At 41.2% G+C, this 13,174-nt stretch overlaps 1 protein-coding gene across 1 annotated transcript in view; it reads right to left on the bottom strand.

Moving 5' to 3' along the window:
* LOC109937784 (MAP kinase-activated protein kinase 2-like) overlaps window positions 1–13,174 on the bottom strand; it is a 110,280-nt gene that overhangs the window by 15,938 nt on the left and 81,168 nt on the right. The window contains exons 4-5 of the mRNA XM_048606526.1: window positions 12,574–12,653; window positions 9,584–9,710 (exon numbers count right to left, since the gene is read on the bottom strand). Of these exons, the coding sequence (XP_048462483.1) occupies window positions 9,584–9,710; window positions 12,574–12,653 (207 nt within the window). The remainder of the gene's footprint in view (window positions 1–9,583; window positions 9,711–12,573; window positions 12,654–13,174) is intronic.

Raw genomic sequence — 13,174 nt, 5'->3', positions numbered from 1 at the left:
TGTTCTCCATTTAAGGGTCATGAAGTTGTGTAGCATACTCATGAATCGGAAGGCAGGAAGTTAGAATTTATTTGTAAAAATAATAGGGCGGAAAAGTCATGCATGGTCCCTTTAAAAGATTGTGCTTTGTCTGCGCTTGGACGTTTGCAAGCACTGTACAGAGAGCCCCAAATTGAAACAAGCGTATCAAAGGCCTTAGTTGGCAAGCAAATAAGCAGCCTTGTTTTGATGTTTTGGCAACAAGCTGGACTCAGCTAATTCATTTAAACCAAGCACTCAGCAACTGAAAGCCAATTGAATTTTAAAGTGATGGTTTTGACAATCTTAAACCAATCATATTATAAGAAATTGATGTGACATTGGGGGTATATAAGAAGGGGGGTTTAGAAAATCGGGGTGAGAGCCAATCGCCACCTGAAGTGAAAGCAAATCTGCCTTCTGAGAAATAAACCAGCTCTCTCACAAAATCATTACGCTCTCTAAACAAAGAAGCAAAGGCACCGTGGCGCTTCTAGCTAAGAGGCCTCACAGAGGAAATTACGGAGAAAACATCCCTGACAGCAAGATCAGCAGAAGAAAGGCTGGAAAAACAGTGGAGAAGGCACAGCATTCAGCAAGACACATTCGGTGCGAACTTTCAAGATTAAGTTTTAATTTATTGTTTTCTTATTACTTGGATTTTTATAAGTGGGACCTGTGTTTATTGGAACAGCATATGATTGGAATCTTGTTTTATTAGGAAATAGTTAGTAGTTAGAGGGGAACTGTATGGTTTGTTGGTAGTTCTGTTAATTTGTTTACCGTTAGGCTTAAATAAATAAGTTGTTACTTGTTTCTTATAAAGTGCATATCAGCGATTCCTTTCATTTGACTACTCCTCTAACAGATTACGAGGGGCAAGGCCAGCTTCTCGGTGTTTCAGGTTAATTATCAAAGGGGCTCGACCTTCCCTTTCTCCGTAATAGATCAGGGGCTCAAGTCCAGGATCTGGCCGGTTTGTGTATGGGATCTGAACGGAGTTGGACAGATTTAAACAGACTTGGGGATTAGTGTCGTAGATTTTTAAGCAAAAATTAAGTGAGAAAAATCTGTTTAATTTTGGTTACTTGTCGTTGATTAAATTAAAAGCGAGGGAAACGGCTCTTAACATTGCTCAAGAGGTTCTGGGATTTGAAGATGCTTCTCAAATTTGCCAAGAAAGTTTAGAAAAACAGAGGAAGAACATACTGTTAGAATTAGCAAACAGGTTAGAATTGGATCTAACTAGGGATAATAAGCTGAAATTGGAAGGGAATTGATCAAGCACTTAGGTATATCAGAAAAGCAGGCAAGTGCAGTGGAGTTAGAAAAAATTAAATTGGAAATCAGACAATTGGAGTTAGAGGCTAAAGAAAAGGAAAGAAGATCCATGTTAGAAGATAAAGAAAGGGACAGAAGGTTCTTAGCTGAGCAAAAAGCAAAAGAGAGAGTTTGAACTTCAGAAGTTGCAAATTAAATAGGAAAGTCAATTTAAAAGGATGGAGATGAAGGTTGAAGGTAGGCTTAGTGAGGAGGCAAGTGATGATGAGCAAACCCATTGTAGCCAAAGACATGAGCCAAAGACAAATATGTCAAGACATTACCAAAATTGATGAAAAAGATATAGAAGATTTTTTCATTTCCTTTGAGACACTGGCTAGGCAGATGAACTGGCCGGAGACTGTGTGGGTAATGTTAATTCAGACCAAATTGGTAGGTAGGGCTAGTGAGGTGTTTGCAGCGCTGTTAGATGAGGCGTCAGGAGACTATGAAGGTGTCAAACAGGCTATTTTGAGTGCCTACAAATTGGTACCAGAAGCATATAGAAAACGGTTCAGAAACTTAAAGAAGGAACCCAGTCAATGTTTGAAAGAAGTAAACATTGCAACTTTGATAGATGGGTGAGAGCATTAAAGACAGAAAAGATGTATGAGGATCTTAGAGAGATTATTCTGCTGGAGAAGTTTAAAACTCACTTCCAGAAATGATAAGAATTCACACTGAGGAACAGAAAGTTCAAACAGTGAAAAGAGCTGCAGAGATGGCGGATGAATGCGCATTATTGCATAAATCGAAGTTTAGCTTCCGACAGCAATTTCTTTCCGTGAGGGATAGAATTTGGGGAAAAGTGATATCCTTCAGTGAAAATCAAAAAGTAGATCGCACTGTGAACAGTTGACTAGATGTGGAAAAAGAAACCCAAGAGGGTGAAAAGGAAGTGAAAGACCTCAGGTGTATTCACTGCAATAAGATGGGACACAGTTACAGTGCTAGTGGTTTAAGAAAGGCGCTGGGAAAAAGGATGTGGTAAAAGAGGTTAAAACAGTGGGATTAGTTGAGGTAGTGAAGAAAATCCCAAAAGAAGTTGGAGGAGCTGCAGGAGAGTGGGCAGCCTAGTCATGGGCTGGAATGAGATGGTGCCCAATCTTTCCAAAAACTTCACCTCTGTGGGTAAGGTTTACTCGGGAAGAACGGGGGAGAAGGTAAAGAAGCTAAAATATTGAAAAATACTATTGGAGACTGACCAGTTCCTGTAAGAGATGAAAGTATTTGTACTCCTTTTGAAATGTTACCCCTGACACTAGTAATCTGGAATAAATGGAAAGAGATTTAGCGTTCCCCCGTGTAAGATCAGGTTGGAAAGTCCAATCAAGACTGGGGAAGTGACAGTGGGAGTGACTGATAGAGTGTTAATTCCAGGAATACATTTTGTTCTTGGAAATGACCTGACAGGATCAAAAGTGGGAGCGACACCCCTTGTAGTGGAGAAGCAGAAGGAAAACCAGGGAACTGATGAAGTACTCTGGAATTTTTGTGGACTGTGTTAGTAACAAGATCCCACAGTCATAAATTACAGCAAGAAGAAAAAACTAAAGAGAGAGACGAAGGAGTTGGGGTCCAATTAGCTGACACCCTGTTGGATGAAATGGTAAAAAGGAAAAACCTGAACAGGCAGAGGATCAGGCAGAAGTGTTTAGTTCTGAAAGATTAATGGAGTTACAACAAAAAGATGAGACAATAAAAGCTCTATATCAAAAAGCCTACTCGGAAAACGAATCAGAATGTATTCCAGAATGTTATTACCTTAAGGTTAGAATTCTAAGGTGAAAATGGAGACCACAGCAGGTTAATGCAGAGGAGAAATGGGCAGAAGTGAACCAGATTGTGTTGCTGGTAGCATACAAATTACCGGTAGGAGGTCATTTAGGAGTGAGGAAGACTCACAAAAGCACTTCTATTGGACTGAATTGCAAAAGGATGTGGTTGAATTTTGCCATACCTGTCATACATGCCAAAATATAAGGAAAGCCATAGGCAGTAATAAAACCAGCACCTTTGATGCCAATTTCCACATTTGAAGAACCTTTCACTCAGCTTAAGATTGTGTAGGTCCCCTCCTTAAAACCAAAAGTGGGAACCAGTATTTGCTAACCATAATGGATGTGTCTACCAGATTTCCAAACGTCATTCCATTACGGAATGTCAAGGTAAAAAAAGGTTGTGGTGGAGTGGCTTGCTTTCTTTACCCATTATGGCCCACCCAGGGAGATTCGGTCAGACCAATGGTCCAATTTTACTGCCAAGCTATTTAAGGAGGTCATGGCTAGTTTTGGCATCAAGCACTGTAAATTGAGTGCGTACCATCCTGAATCCCAGGGAGTATTGGAAAGGTGGCACCAGACCCTAAAGACCATGCTGAGGGCTTATTACCAGGATTACTCAAATGATTAGGATAAAGGTATCCCATTTATATTGTTTGCTATTGGAGACGCCCCAAACGAATCAACTCAGTTTACTCCATTTGAGTTGATATTCAGACACGAAGTAGGAGGGCCTTTAAAATTAATTAAGGAAAAATTGATTGGTCCAAAATCAGAGATCTTTCAGTTGGATTATGTATCTGAGGTGAGAGAAAGATTAAACAGAGTAGGTGAATTAGCTAGACAACATCTGAAGGTAGCACAGCATCGAATGAAGCAAGAAATAGATAAAAAATCTAAAATTCAGATGTTTGCCTATGGGGATAGAGTATTGGTGCTGTTACCAGTGGTAGGAGATCTCTTCAAAGCAAGGTTTAGTGGTCCCTATCAGATTGAGAAGAAGTTAAGTCAGGTGAATTATTTGGTAAAGATGCCAGATAGGAAAAATCTTTATCGGGTATGTCATGTGAATATGTTAAAACCATACTATGACAGGGACAGAGAACCAGAGAAACGGGTATTAGTCACCGTCCCTCAGAGTGGGGAATCAAATCCAGGTGATTTGGGTTTTGATGTGTCTCAGAGTAAATTAAAATGTGAGGAAGTCCTTGGAGAATGGGATAGGATAGTGAGCTGTGTCTCTCAGGAACAGAGAACTGAATTGAAAGGGCTAGTCACGGCAATGCAAGGACAAATACGGGAATAGAATGGTGAGAACTAATATTATAGTACATGAGGTTGAAGTAGGGAATGCTGTTCCGATAAAACAACACCCCCGCAGACTTAATCCTCCCAAAGCCGCAAAGATACAGAAGGAAGTGGAAGCTCTTCTCCAAGAAGACATCATTCAGCTGAGTCAAAGTGAGTGGAGTTCACCAATCATGTTGGTTCCAAAACCTGATGGTACTCAACAATTCTGTGTGGATCATCGAAGGTCAGTGCCATAACTAAATCAGACTCATACCCAATTCCAAGGCTGGAGGAGGGTTTGAATAAGATTGGACAAGCCGATTACATCACAAAGTTAGACTTACTTCGTGTTTACTGGCAAGTACCTTCGTCAGAGAGGGAGAAAGAAGTTTCTGCTTTCATAACCCCAAATAGGCTGTATCAATTTAAAGTAATGCCCTTTGGAATGAAGAATGCACCAGCCACATTTAACTATTCTTAACAGATTACGAGGGGCAAGGTAAGCTTCTCTGGGTGTTTTGGGTTAATTATCAGAGGGGGTTGCCCTTCCCCTTTTCTATGTTTTTCTACTCTTGCTGCCAAGTAAGCACTTTTCCACATTGTAATCCATCTGCCAGAACTTTTTCTGCCCACTCTCTCAACCTATTTTCATTTGCAACTTCCTTAAGTCTTCTGCATAACATACATCTGTACCGATCCTGGTCTTGTCTGTAAATTTAACTGCCATGCCTTTACTGCCCTCATGTACGTCATTCATAAATATTGTAAAAAATTGAGGCCCCAGCACAGACTCCTGCTAGACTCTATCCATCACATCCTGGCAAACACATCAAGGCTACATTTATGCACACTCTCTGGCTGGCTGTCAGAAAACTATCTTCTATTTAAACTAATACACGTCACCTCCAACAATAAGAGCTTTGATTTTCCACAATAACTTTTGACATCTCTAGAATGCCTCTAGAAATCCAATGTTAATACGAATATAGACTTCCTTTTATTTACAGCAAAGTTATTCATCATCAAATCCCTACAGTGTGGAAACAGGCCCTTCGGCCCAACAAGTCCACACTGACCCTCAGAGCATCCCACCTACTCTACACATCCCCGGACACTTTGGGCAATTTACATAGAACATAGAACAGTACAGGCTCTTCGGCCCACAATGTTGTGCCGACCTATTATCCTACTACAATCAATCTACCCTGCATATCCCACATTTTACTATCCTCCATGTGCCTATCTAAGAGTCACTTAAAAGTCTCTAAAGTATCTGACTCCACTACCACTGCCGGCAACGCATTCCACACGCCCACCACTCTCAGTGTGAAGAACCTACCTCTGACATCTCCCCTGTACCTTCGTCCAATCACCTTAAAATTATGTCCCCTCGTAATAGTCACTTCCACCCTGGGAAAAAGTCTCTGACTATCCAACCTATCTGTGCCTCTCATCATCTTGTACACCTCTGTCCTGTCACCTCTCATCCTTCTTCACTCCAATGAGAAAAGTCCTAGCTCCCTCAACCTTTCCTCATAAGACTTGCCCTCCAGTCCAGGCAGCATTCTGGTAAATCGCCTCTGCATCCTCTCTAAGCCTTCCACATTTTTCCTTTAATGAGGTGACCAGAACTGAACACAATATTCCAACTGTGGTCTAACCAGAGTTTTACAGAGCTGCAGCATGACCTCACAGCTCTTAAACTCAATTCCCCTACCAATGAAAGCCAACGCACCATATGCCTTCTTTACAACCCTATCAACTTGGGTAGCGACTTTGAGGGATCTATGGACGTGGACCCCAAGATCCCTCTGTTCCTCCACACTGCCGAGAATCCTACTATTAACCCTGTATTCTGCATTCAAGTTCGACCTTCCAAAATGAATCTCTTCATACTTTTCTGGGTTGAATTCCATCTGCCACTTCTTTGTCCAGCTCTGCATCCTGCTAATGTCCTGTTGCAACCTACAACAGCCCTCCATGCTATCCACAACTCCACCAACCTTTGCGTCATCGACAAACTTACTAACCCACCCTTCTACTTCCTCATCCGAGTCATTTATAAAGATCACAAAGGGCAGAGGTCCCAGAACAGATCCCTGCGGAACACTTTTTTAGCATGGCCAATCCACCTAGCCTGCATATCTTTGGACTGTGGGAGGAAACCGGAGCACCCAGAAGAAACCCACACAGACACAGGGAGAATGTGCAAACTCTACACAGACAGTCACCCGAGGGTGGAATCAAACCCGGGTCCCTGGGGCTGTGAGGCAGCAGTGCTAACCACTGAGCCACCGTGCCGCCCTTTAAAAGAATTTCAATAAGTTAATTAAACATGATTGCCCTTTGACAAAACCATGCTGACTCTTCCCAATAGTTTTGAACTGTAAGTGTGCAACTATAACCTCTTTAATGATCAGCTCTGACAGACGTAATGCTAACTGGCCTACAGTTTTCTGTTTTCCGCCTCCCTCCCTTCGTGAATGTTTACAACTTTCCACTCCGTTTGAACCGCTCCTGAATCTTGGAAGATTAACAAAAACATCTACAGCCTCATTAGCCACCTCTTTTAAGACCATGGGATGACATCCATCTGGATCCAGAGATTTGTAAACACACAGCTAGTTTAATACTATGTTCTTTGAAATTTTAAATTTCACAAGTTCCCCTCTCCCTTCCAGCTCCTGTTTTACAGCTATTATAGAGATGTTTTTAATATTCTCTATAATGAAGACAGAAGAAAAGTATTTGTTCACTTCATCTGCTATTTCCGTATTGTCTACTATTAACTTTTCATTTTTCTCTCTCGAGGACTGACATTCACTTTACTTACTCTTTTCCTTTTAAATACCTACAGAAAAGTCTTACTGTCCATTTTCACATTCCTAGCTAGCTTCCTCTCATACACTAATTTCTTCCTCCTAATTAACATTTCAGTCATTTTCTGCCATTCTTTATATTCTGATCAATCATATGACCTGCCACTCTGCTTTGTACAGTTAATATTTTTCTTAAGTTCTCCAACTTCTTTAGTTAACTGCGGATGGGGAATTTTGTACAGGAATATACATATTCTGAAATAGCCCCTTAAATATGTGTCACTGTGTCTCTATTAATATATTTCTTGGACTAGTAGAGTGCCTTTACTCAGAAGTCATTAATTAATCCTGCTATATTACACAATGCCAAGTCTAATATAACCTGCTCTCTGGTCAGTTCCTAAATATACTGCTCCAAGCAACCAGATCAAAAGCATTTTATGAACTCTTCATCCAGGCGTCTGCTGACAATCTGATTTTTCAACTTTACATGTAGATTAAAGTCAACTATGTTATTGCTGTTCCTTTATCATAAGCACCCAACACATAGTCAGATCTGGTAGCAAAGTGAAAAACATAATACTCCTTAGAGTGATGCATTGTGCATCGTTCTATTTATAGGACGTGTTATACAAGCACAGCATGGTGTTCGGGCAGAATCCCTCGAGACTGCCAGAGACATTGGTAAATAGGATCGTTGAGAAGTTGGCTTTTTGCAGTATACCCTGAGCAGTTAAATGTCATGGGGAGGGTCAAATATCAGCCGATCAAATATGATCTTTTGTACAACTCAGCAACGTGCTGGGTCCCACATGGTTTTTCGCCTTATCACCGATCCTGGGAGGTTGCTAAAAGAGATGATTCTTCACTTGGCTGACTATGTTCCCATTGACAGAGGTTTGCATCTCCAAGAGCTAAGACAAACTAGGCCAATTTTGGACAATAGCCAGGTTAGAGACAACACTAGGTGATCCATCTGACTGAGAAAGGACTGGTCCACAATGTGATCTGTACTCAAAGAGCTTTAAACTATCGTTTTCTCCCCTGGCTCGGTATGGTCATTAAACTAAAAAGCAAAAAGACCAGTGGATGCTGGAAATCAGAACCAAAAATAAAATGCCGGAAAAACCTGGCAGGTCTGGCAATATCTGTAGAGACAAAACAAAGGTAACATTTCGCTTCGTCTGCACAGATACTGCCAGACCTGCCAGCCTTTTCTAGCAATTTTTGTTTTTGCTGTTGTGAATGGCTATTGCTTGGGACAAACAGCTGGAGGCAAAGGCTTGAAAAACTGGTGGAAAAGTGGAACTGAAATGATGAAACCAAGAATTTTAGACCCAGAACGAGAAAGAATTTTCATCCATATAATGAACTTGATGATCTTAGGATTAGCGTTATTGTCACGTGTTATCAAATGAGAACATTTACAAGTTACCACATTACGGCGCCATCTTAGGTACAAAGGTAGATAGGGACAGATTCTTCAGTACAAATTCTTAGGGGAAAATAATGAGAGAGAAATAAAGAAATAAAGAGTCCACTGTTACAGATCATAGGAATAAATTAGAAAAATAAAGAAATAAAAAGTTCAGAACAATGGTCCTTCCAACCCAAACCACGCTGACACCTAGTCTGCCCTGGGCCTTGTCTCCCCACCACAGTGGGTTTCCCCTCGAGGCCGGGAGAGCGCTCTGGGCTCCCCTCGAGGCCAGGAGAGCGCTCTGGGCTCCCCTCGAGGCCGGGAGAGCATGCTGAGGCCACCCCAGGCTGAAATGCTTTACAGCCACAAAACGTACATTTGAATGATTATTTATGTACTGCATAGAAAATGTTTATTGTGTGATACCTGGAAGTATGGCATTACACGTGTCTTAAATAGCACATGCACTCACCAATCCCATGCAAAAGAGGTGACCTCCTACTGACCCATAACCTTCGGTGGAGTCAATACAGACATGACCTCTAGGATCACGACCCAAGCATTTGTGATGCCAACGTCTCTCCCCATGGATGCCTGGACTGCAAACCAAGTTAATATGCTTGGTGAGGATGTTCTGTCCCATGGCAGCAGATATCTTTTGCAGATGTAGAGGAGGTCTCGAAGCACGATGTCCTTTGTGAGGTACTCCTACAGTGTTGCTTGGAAGGGAGTTTTAATTTTATCCTGTGCAACACTGATTTTTGTCCTGCACTGAACACCTTGCCCCTTAAGCTCAGGTGTCTCGAAAAGTCAGCAGTTGACAACCAAATGCACATTGCATACTGGTTCTCTCATTTCTGGTTAGTTGACCTTACTGTTATTTTTGACAGACATGCACAAAACAAAAACGAGAGAAGAACTCTCTTGATACTGACCAACATAGTACGGTGTGTAGCATGGTGTCGCTAGAGAGTTGTGAAGTGTTGTTTCTTTAGCAAACCCAAAATCCGTGAGCTTGAGGATCGCATTCACATCTTTCGATGTATACAACAGGTTTTCTGGCTGTAAAATTCAAACAAAAAAGGTCAGAAGGTGTCAAGGAGTCCTCATTTAGAAAAGCTAAACAGCAGAATTAGGCAATTTAACACGTACAAGCAGAAAGGTATAATCAACACTTTCAGAAATGCTTCAAGTACAACAAGAAGCATTAAGTGCAGACATGGCTGACAAAGCCTGCACACAGTACCATCCTGCAAATAGCCATAATAACCGTGAAACCAGATTGCTGGCTTTGGTGTTCATGGAGGGGGGTGGAGGGAGGGTTGTTGTTGCCCAGAGCAGCAGAAGAACTCACTGATGTTCTTTGAACATCAAAAGGATTATTAACATCCACTAAAAAGAGGCAGATGTGGTCTCATTTTAATATCTCATCTGCAAGATAGCACTTCCTTCATAACTAGTACTAAAGTAGGGCATCATGACTTGGGAAATAAGATTTATGTCTTGTCAATGGGAAAACTGAGCAACCATAACTCAGGTTTAAAAGGAAGTAGTGGCACAATGGCAATGTCACCGAACGAGTTTCTCAGAATTCCCAGGCTAACTTTCTGGGAACATGGGTTTGAATCCCACCATGCCAGATGGTGAAATTTTAATTCAATAAAAATCGAAGTTTAAAACATTGGTCAATTGGTGACCATATTGGTTGTCTTATAAACCCATCTGGTTCACTACTATCCTTTAGGGAAGGAAATCTGCCATCCTCATAACCAGAGAGAGTGTGAGAGTGTGAAAAAGGATATAGCTAGGTCAAGTGAACGAAAATTTAGCAGATGGAGCATAACGTAGGTAAATGTGAACTTGTCCACTTAGGCTTGAGGAAACCATTTACTACTTAAAATGGAGAGAGATTGCGGAACTTGATAGTACAATGGGATCGGAGAGCCCTGGTACATGAATAACAAACTTAGCATGCAGTTAGTTATAAGAAGCGGCTAGGAAAACATATGGAATGTTTATTTTTCTTGAAAGGGGAATTGAACATGAAAAGTAAAGTTGGATTGCAGCTGTTTCAAGCACTGGTAAGACTAAATCTGAAGTGTGTGTAGAGTGTAGGTTTCCTTATCTGAGAAAATTTGAAAACCACTTTAGAACTGGTTCAGAGAAGGTTCACTCAAATCATTCCTGGGATGGAGGACTTAACGTATGAAGAATGGATTATAAACCAAAGCTGTTAAACCTTACAGGTTTAGAAGAACGAAAGGTAATCTTATAGAAACAAAGATCTAAAGGAAGCTGGCTACCAGGAGAACATTTCCTCTTATGTAAAGACTAAAATTAAGGCATGTGGTTAAAGAATAAAGAAGTCTCGGCTTTAAGGCAGATGAGAAATTTTTCTCTGAGGTTTGTTAAGAATGTAGAAATCTTATTGGCAGAAAGCAGTAAGGTCTTTAAATTTGTTCTAGGCTGAGTTGAATTAATTTTGGATTAACAAGGAGACCAAGGATTATGGGGAGCAGACTTGAAAGTGAAACTGAGGCCACAACCAGATCAACCAGGACCTTACTGAATGGTGGACCAGGTTCAAAGGGGCAAATAATGTAATCCCACATCTTAATACACAGGCAGACACGTTTAGGGGGGAATTCAGAGCTTAGAGTCTAGAAAGCTGGAGCATCAACTGCCAGCGGTAGGTGAAAAGCGAGAATACGCAGGGAGCAACACAGATTTCACAGAAGGTTGTAGAGTGAGAGGAAGTTCTAGAGATAGAGATAGGTAAGGCCAAGGAGGCGGGTGTTAAATCAAAGATCTAAGTTTTACATTTGAAGTGTTGCGGGATCAAGAACCAATCCAGGCCAATGAGCTCTGTGCCAATAGTTGAATGGGACATGATATGAATTAGAACCCTGGGCAGCAGCGTATTCAGAGCATAGACAACCTAGGAGGATTTTAAAAAAAATTTAACGAAGATCAGAATGTGAACATCTTTCAGCAATGATTAGAACCAAGTCCACAGGCTAACCGAATACATCAACGCTCTTCCTCAACCAACATCACCAAAACAGGGCTGTTATCTCAACACTTCAAGTACGTAAAGGGTCACGAAAAGAGTAGTGATACTCAAAGTTAGAGCTGGCAGACAGCACAATAGGCATAAAGGCCTTAATGGCCTAATTTTACATCTCAAACACTGTCACGCAATACTGCTAAAGCTTATTCTCAACTGTCCTTTGCAACATGACCTGTCCCTTTGGTTACCTCCCACAAACTGTGGGTTCAAATTCTACTGTAGAGACTTTAGCTCAAAATCCAGGCCAACACTCCAGTGCAATACTAAAGATGTGCTGCAATGCTAGAGGTACCAGCTTTTGGATGAGGTTAAACTGAGACCTCACCTGCCCTCATCCTTAGGTGGACATAGAACAGCCTGTGGCACCATCCAACAAAGAGTCCCTGCATAATATTCACTGTTGAAGCAGCATTGCTAGAACAGATCATGTGATCATTATTTCACGGAGATCTGGCTGTATGCAAACTGGTTGCCACGTTTCTACACTACACTAACTCCATTTCAAGCGGGTATTTCACTGGCTGCAAAACATGTTTTTAAACTTCTTGCAGTAATGAAAGGCATTAGACTAATGCAATATATATTTTTCTTCCTAGTCTGTCACTTTTCCCACCTTCGCACTCCAGTCCATCTGCTTTACTCAGTGTATTTCTCCATTCTTATCCAGCTCCTCGATTTCCTTATAGTATATCTCTCAGCCCCGGCCTCTCTATTTCCTCTTAACATCGGCGTTATGTTGAATTAAAGATAGATGATGAAATGTTTAAATCATTCAATGGAAAATGTCTTTTGCTGTAGCCCCGCAATATGTTCACCGATAGCAGTCACTTAAACTAGGGAATTACTAGGTTTTACCTTGACATCCCTGTGAGCAATGTTCATTGCGTGGAGGTACTGAATAGCACTCCCTATATCCCTCATTATTTCAGAGGCCTCTGTAAAAGGAAACAATAGAAGGTTAACTTGACAGGTGACCGTTCTTATGCAAATAGTGCAGAGACCATCAATAAACAGAATGGCAGGTTTCAAGTAAACTGTTCTTTAACAATAGTGATAAACCAACGCATTAAATCATTTGCAGGGTCCTTACTTCAGATCCTAGAGTCCCACCTGTAATCAGAATTCAGAGATTTAACTTGGTTTTAAGACGCAGCAATTGAGGGATAGAATTTTTTTTCCACTTCATGCACGCGAGGGAACTATGCACTTCCAAGACAAATACAATCAACAGCAATTGTAGAATAAAGCATGTTTCACATTTCAGGGGTTGCCCTGTTTGAGCACAGTATACCTGGAAGGAATGTTGACTTATTCCCTTCTCCAAAATTTAAAGGTGCAACACTAGTTGTTGTGTCTCCATACTACTATTTCCTTTTAGTGGAGATCAGCTAACTCAGTATCTTTCTAGGCAACAAGGTGCAGGGCTGGATGAACACAGCAGGCCAAGCAGCATCAT

Source organism: Rhincodon typus, chromosome 16, assembly GCF_021869965.1.
Source record: "Rhincodon typus isolate 14 chromosome 16, sRhiTyp1.1, whole genome shotgun sequence".
NCBI lineage: Eukaryota > Metazoa > Chordata > Chondrichthyes > Orectolobiformes > Rhincodontidae > Rhincodon > Rhincodon typus.
Note: the sequence above shows the minus strand (reverse complement) of the source record. Positions and strands in the feature narration are given on the sequence as shown.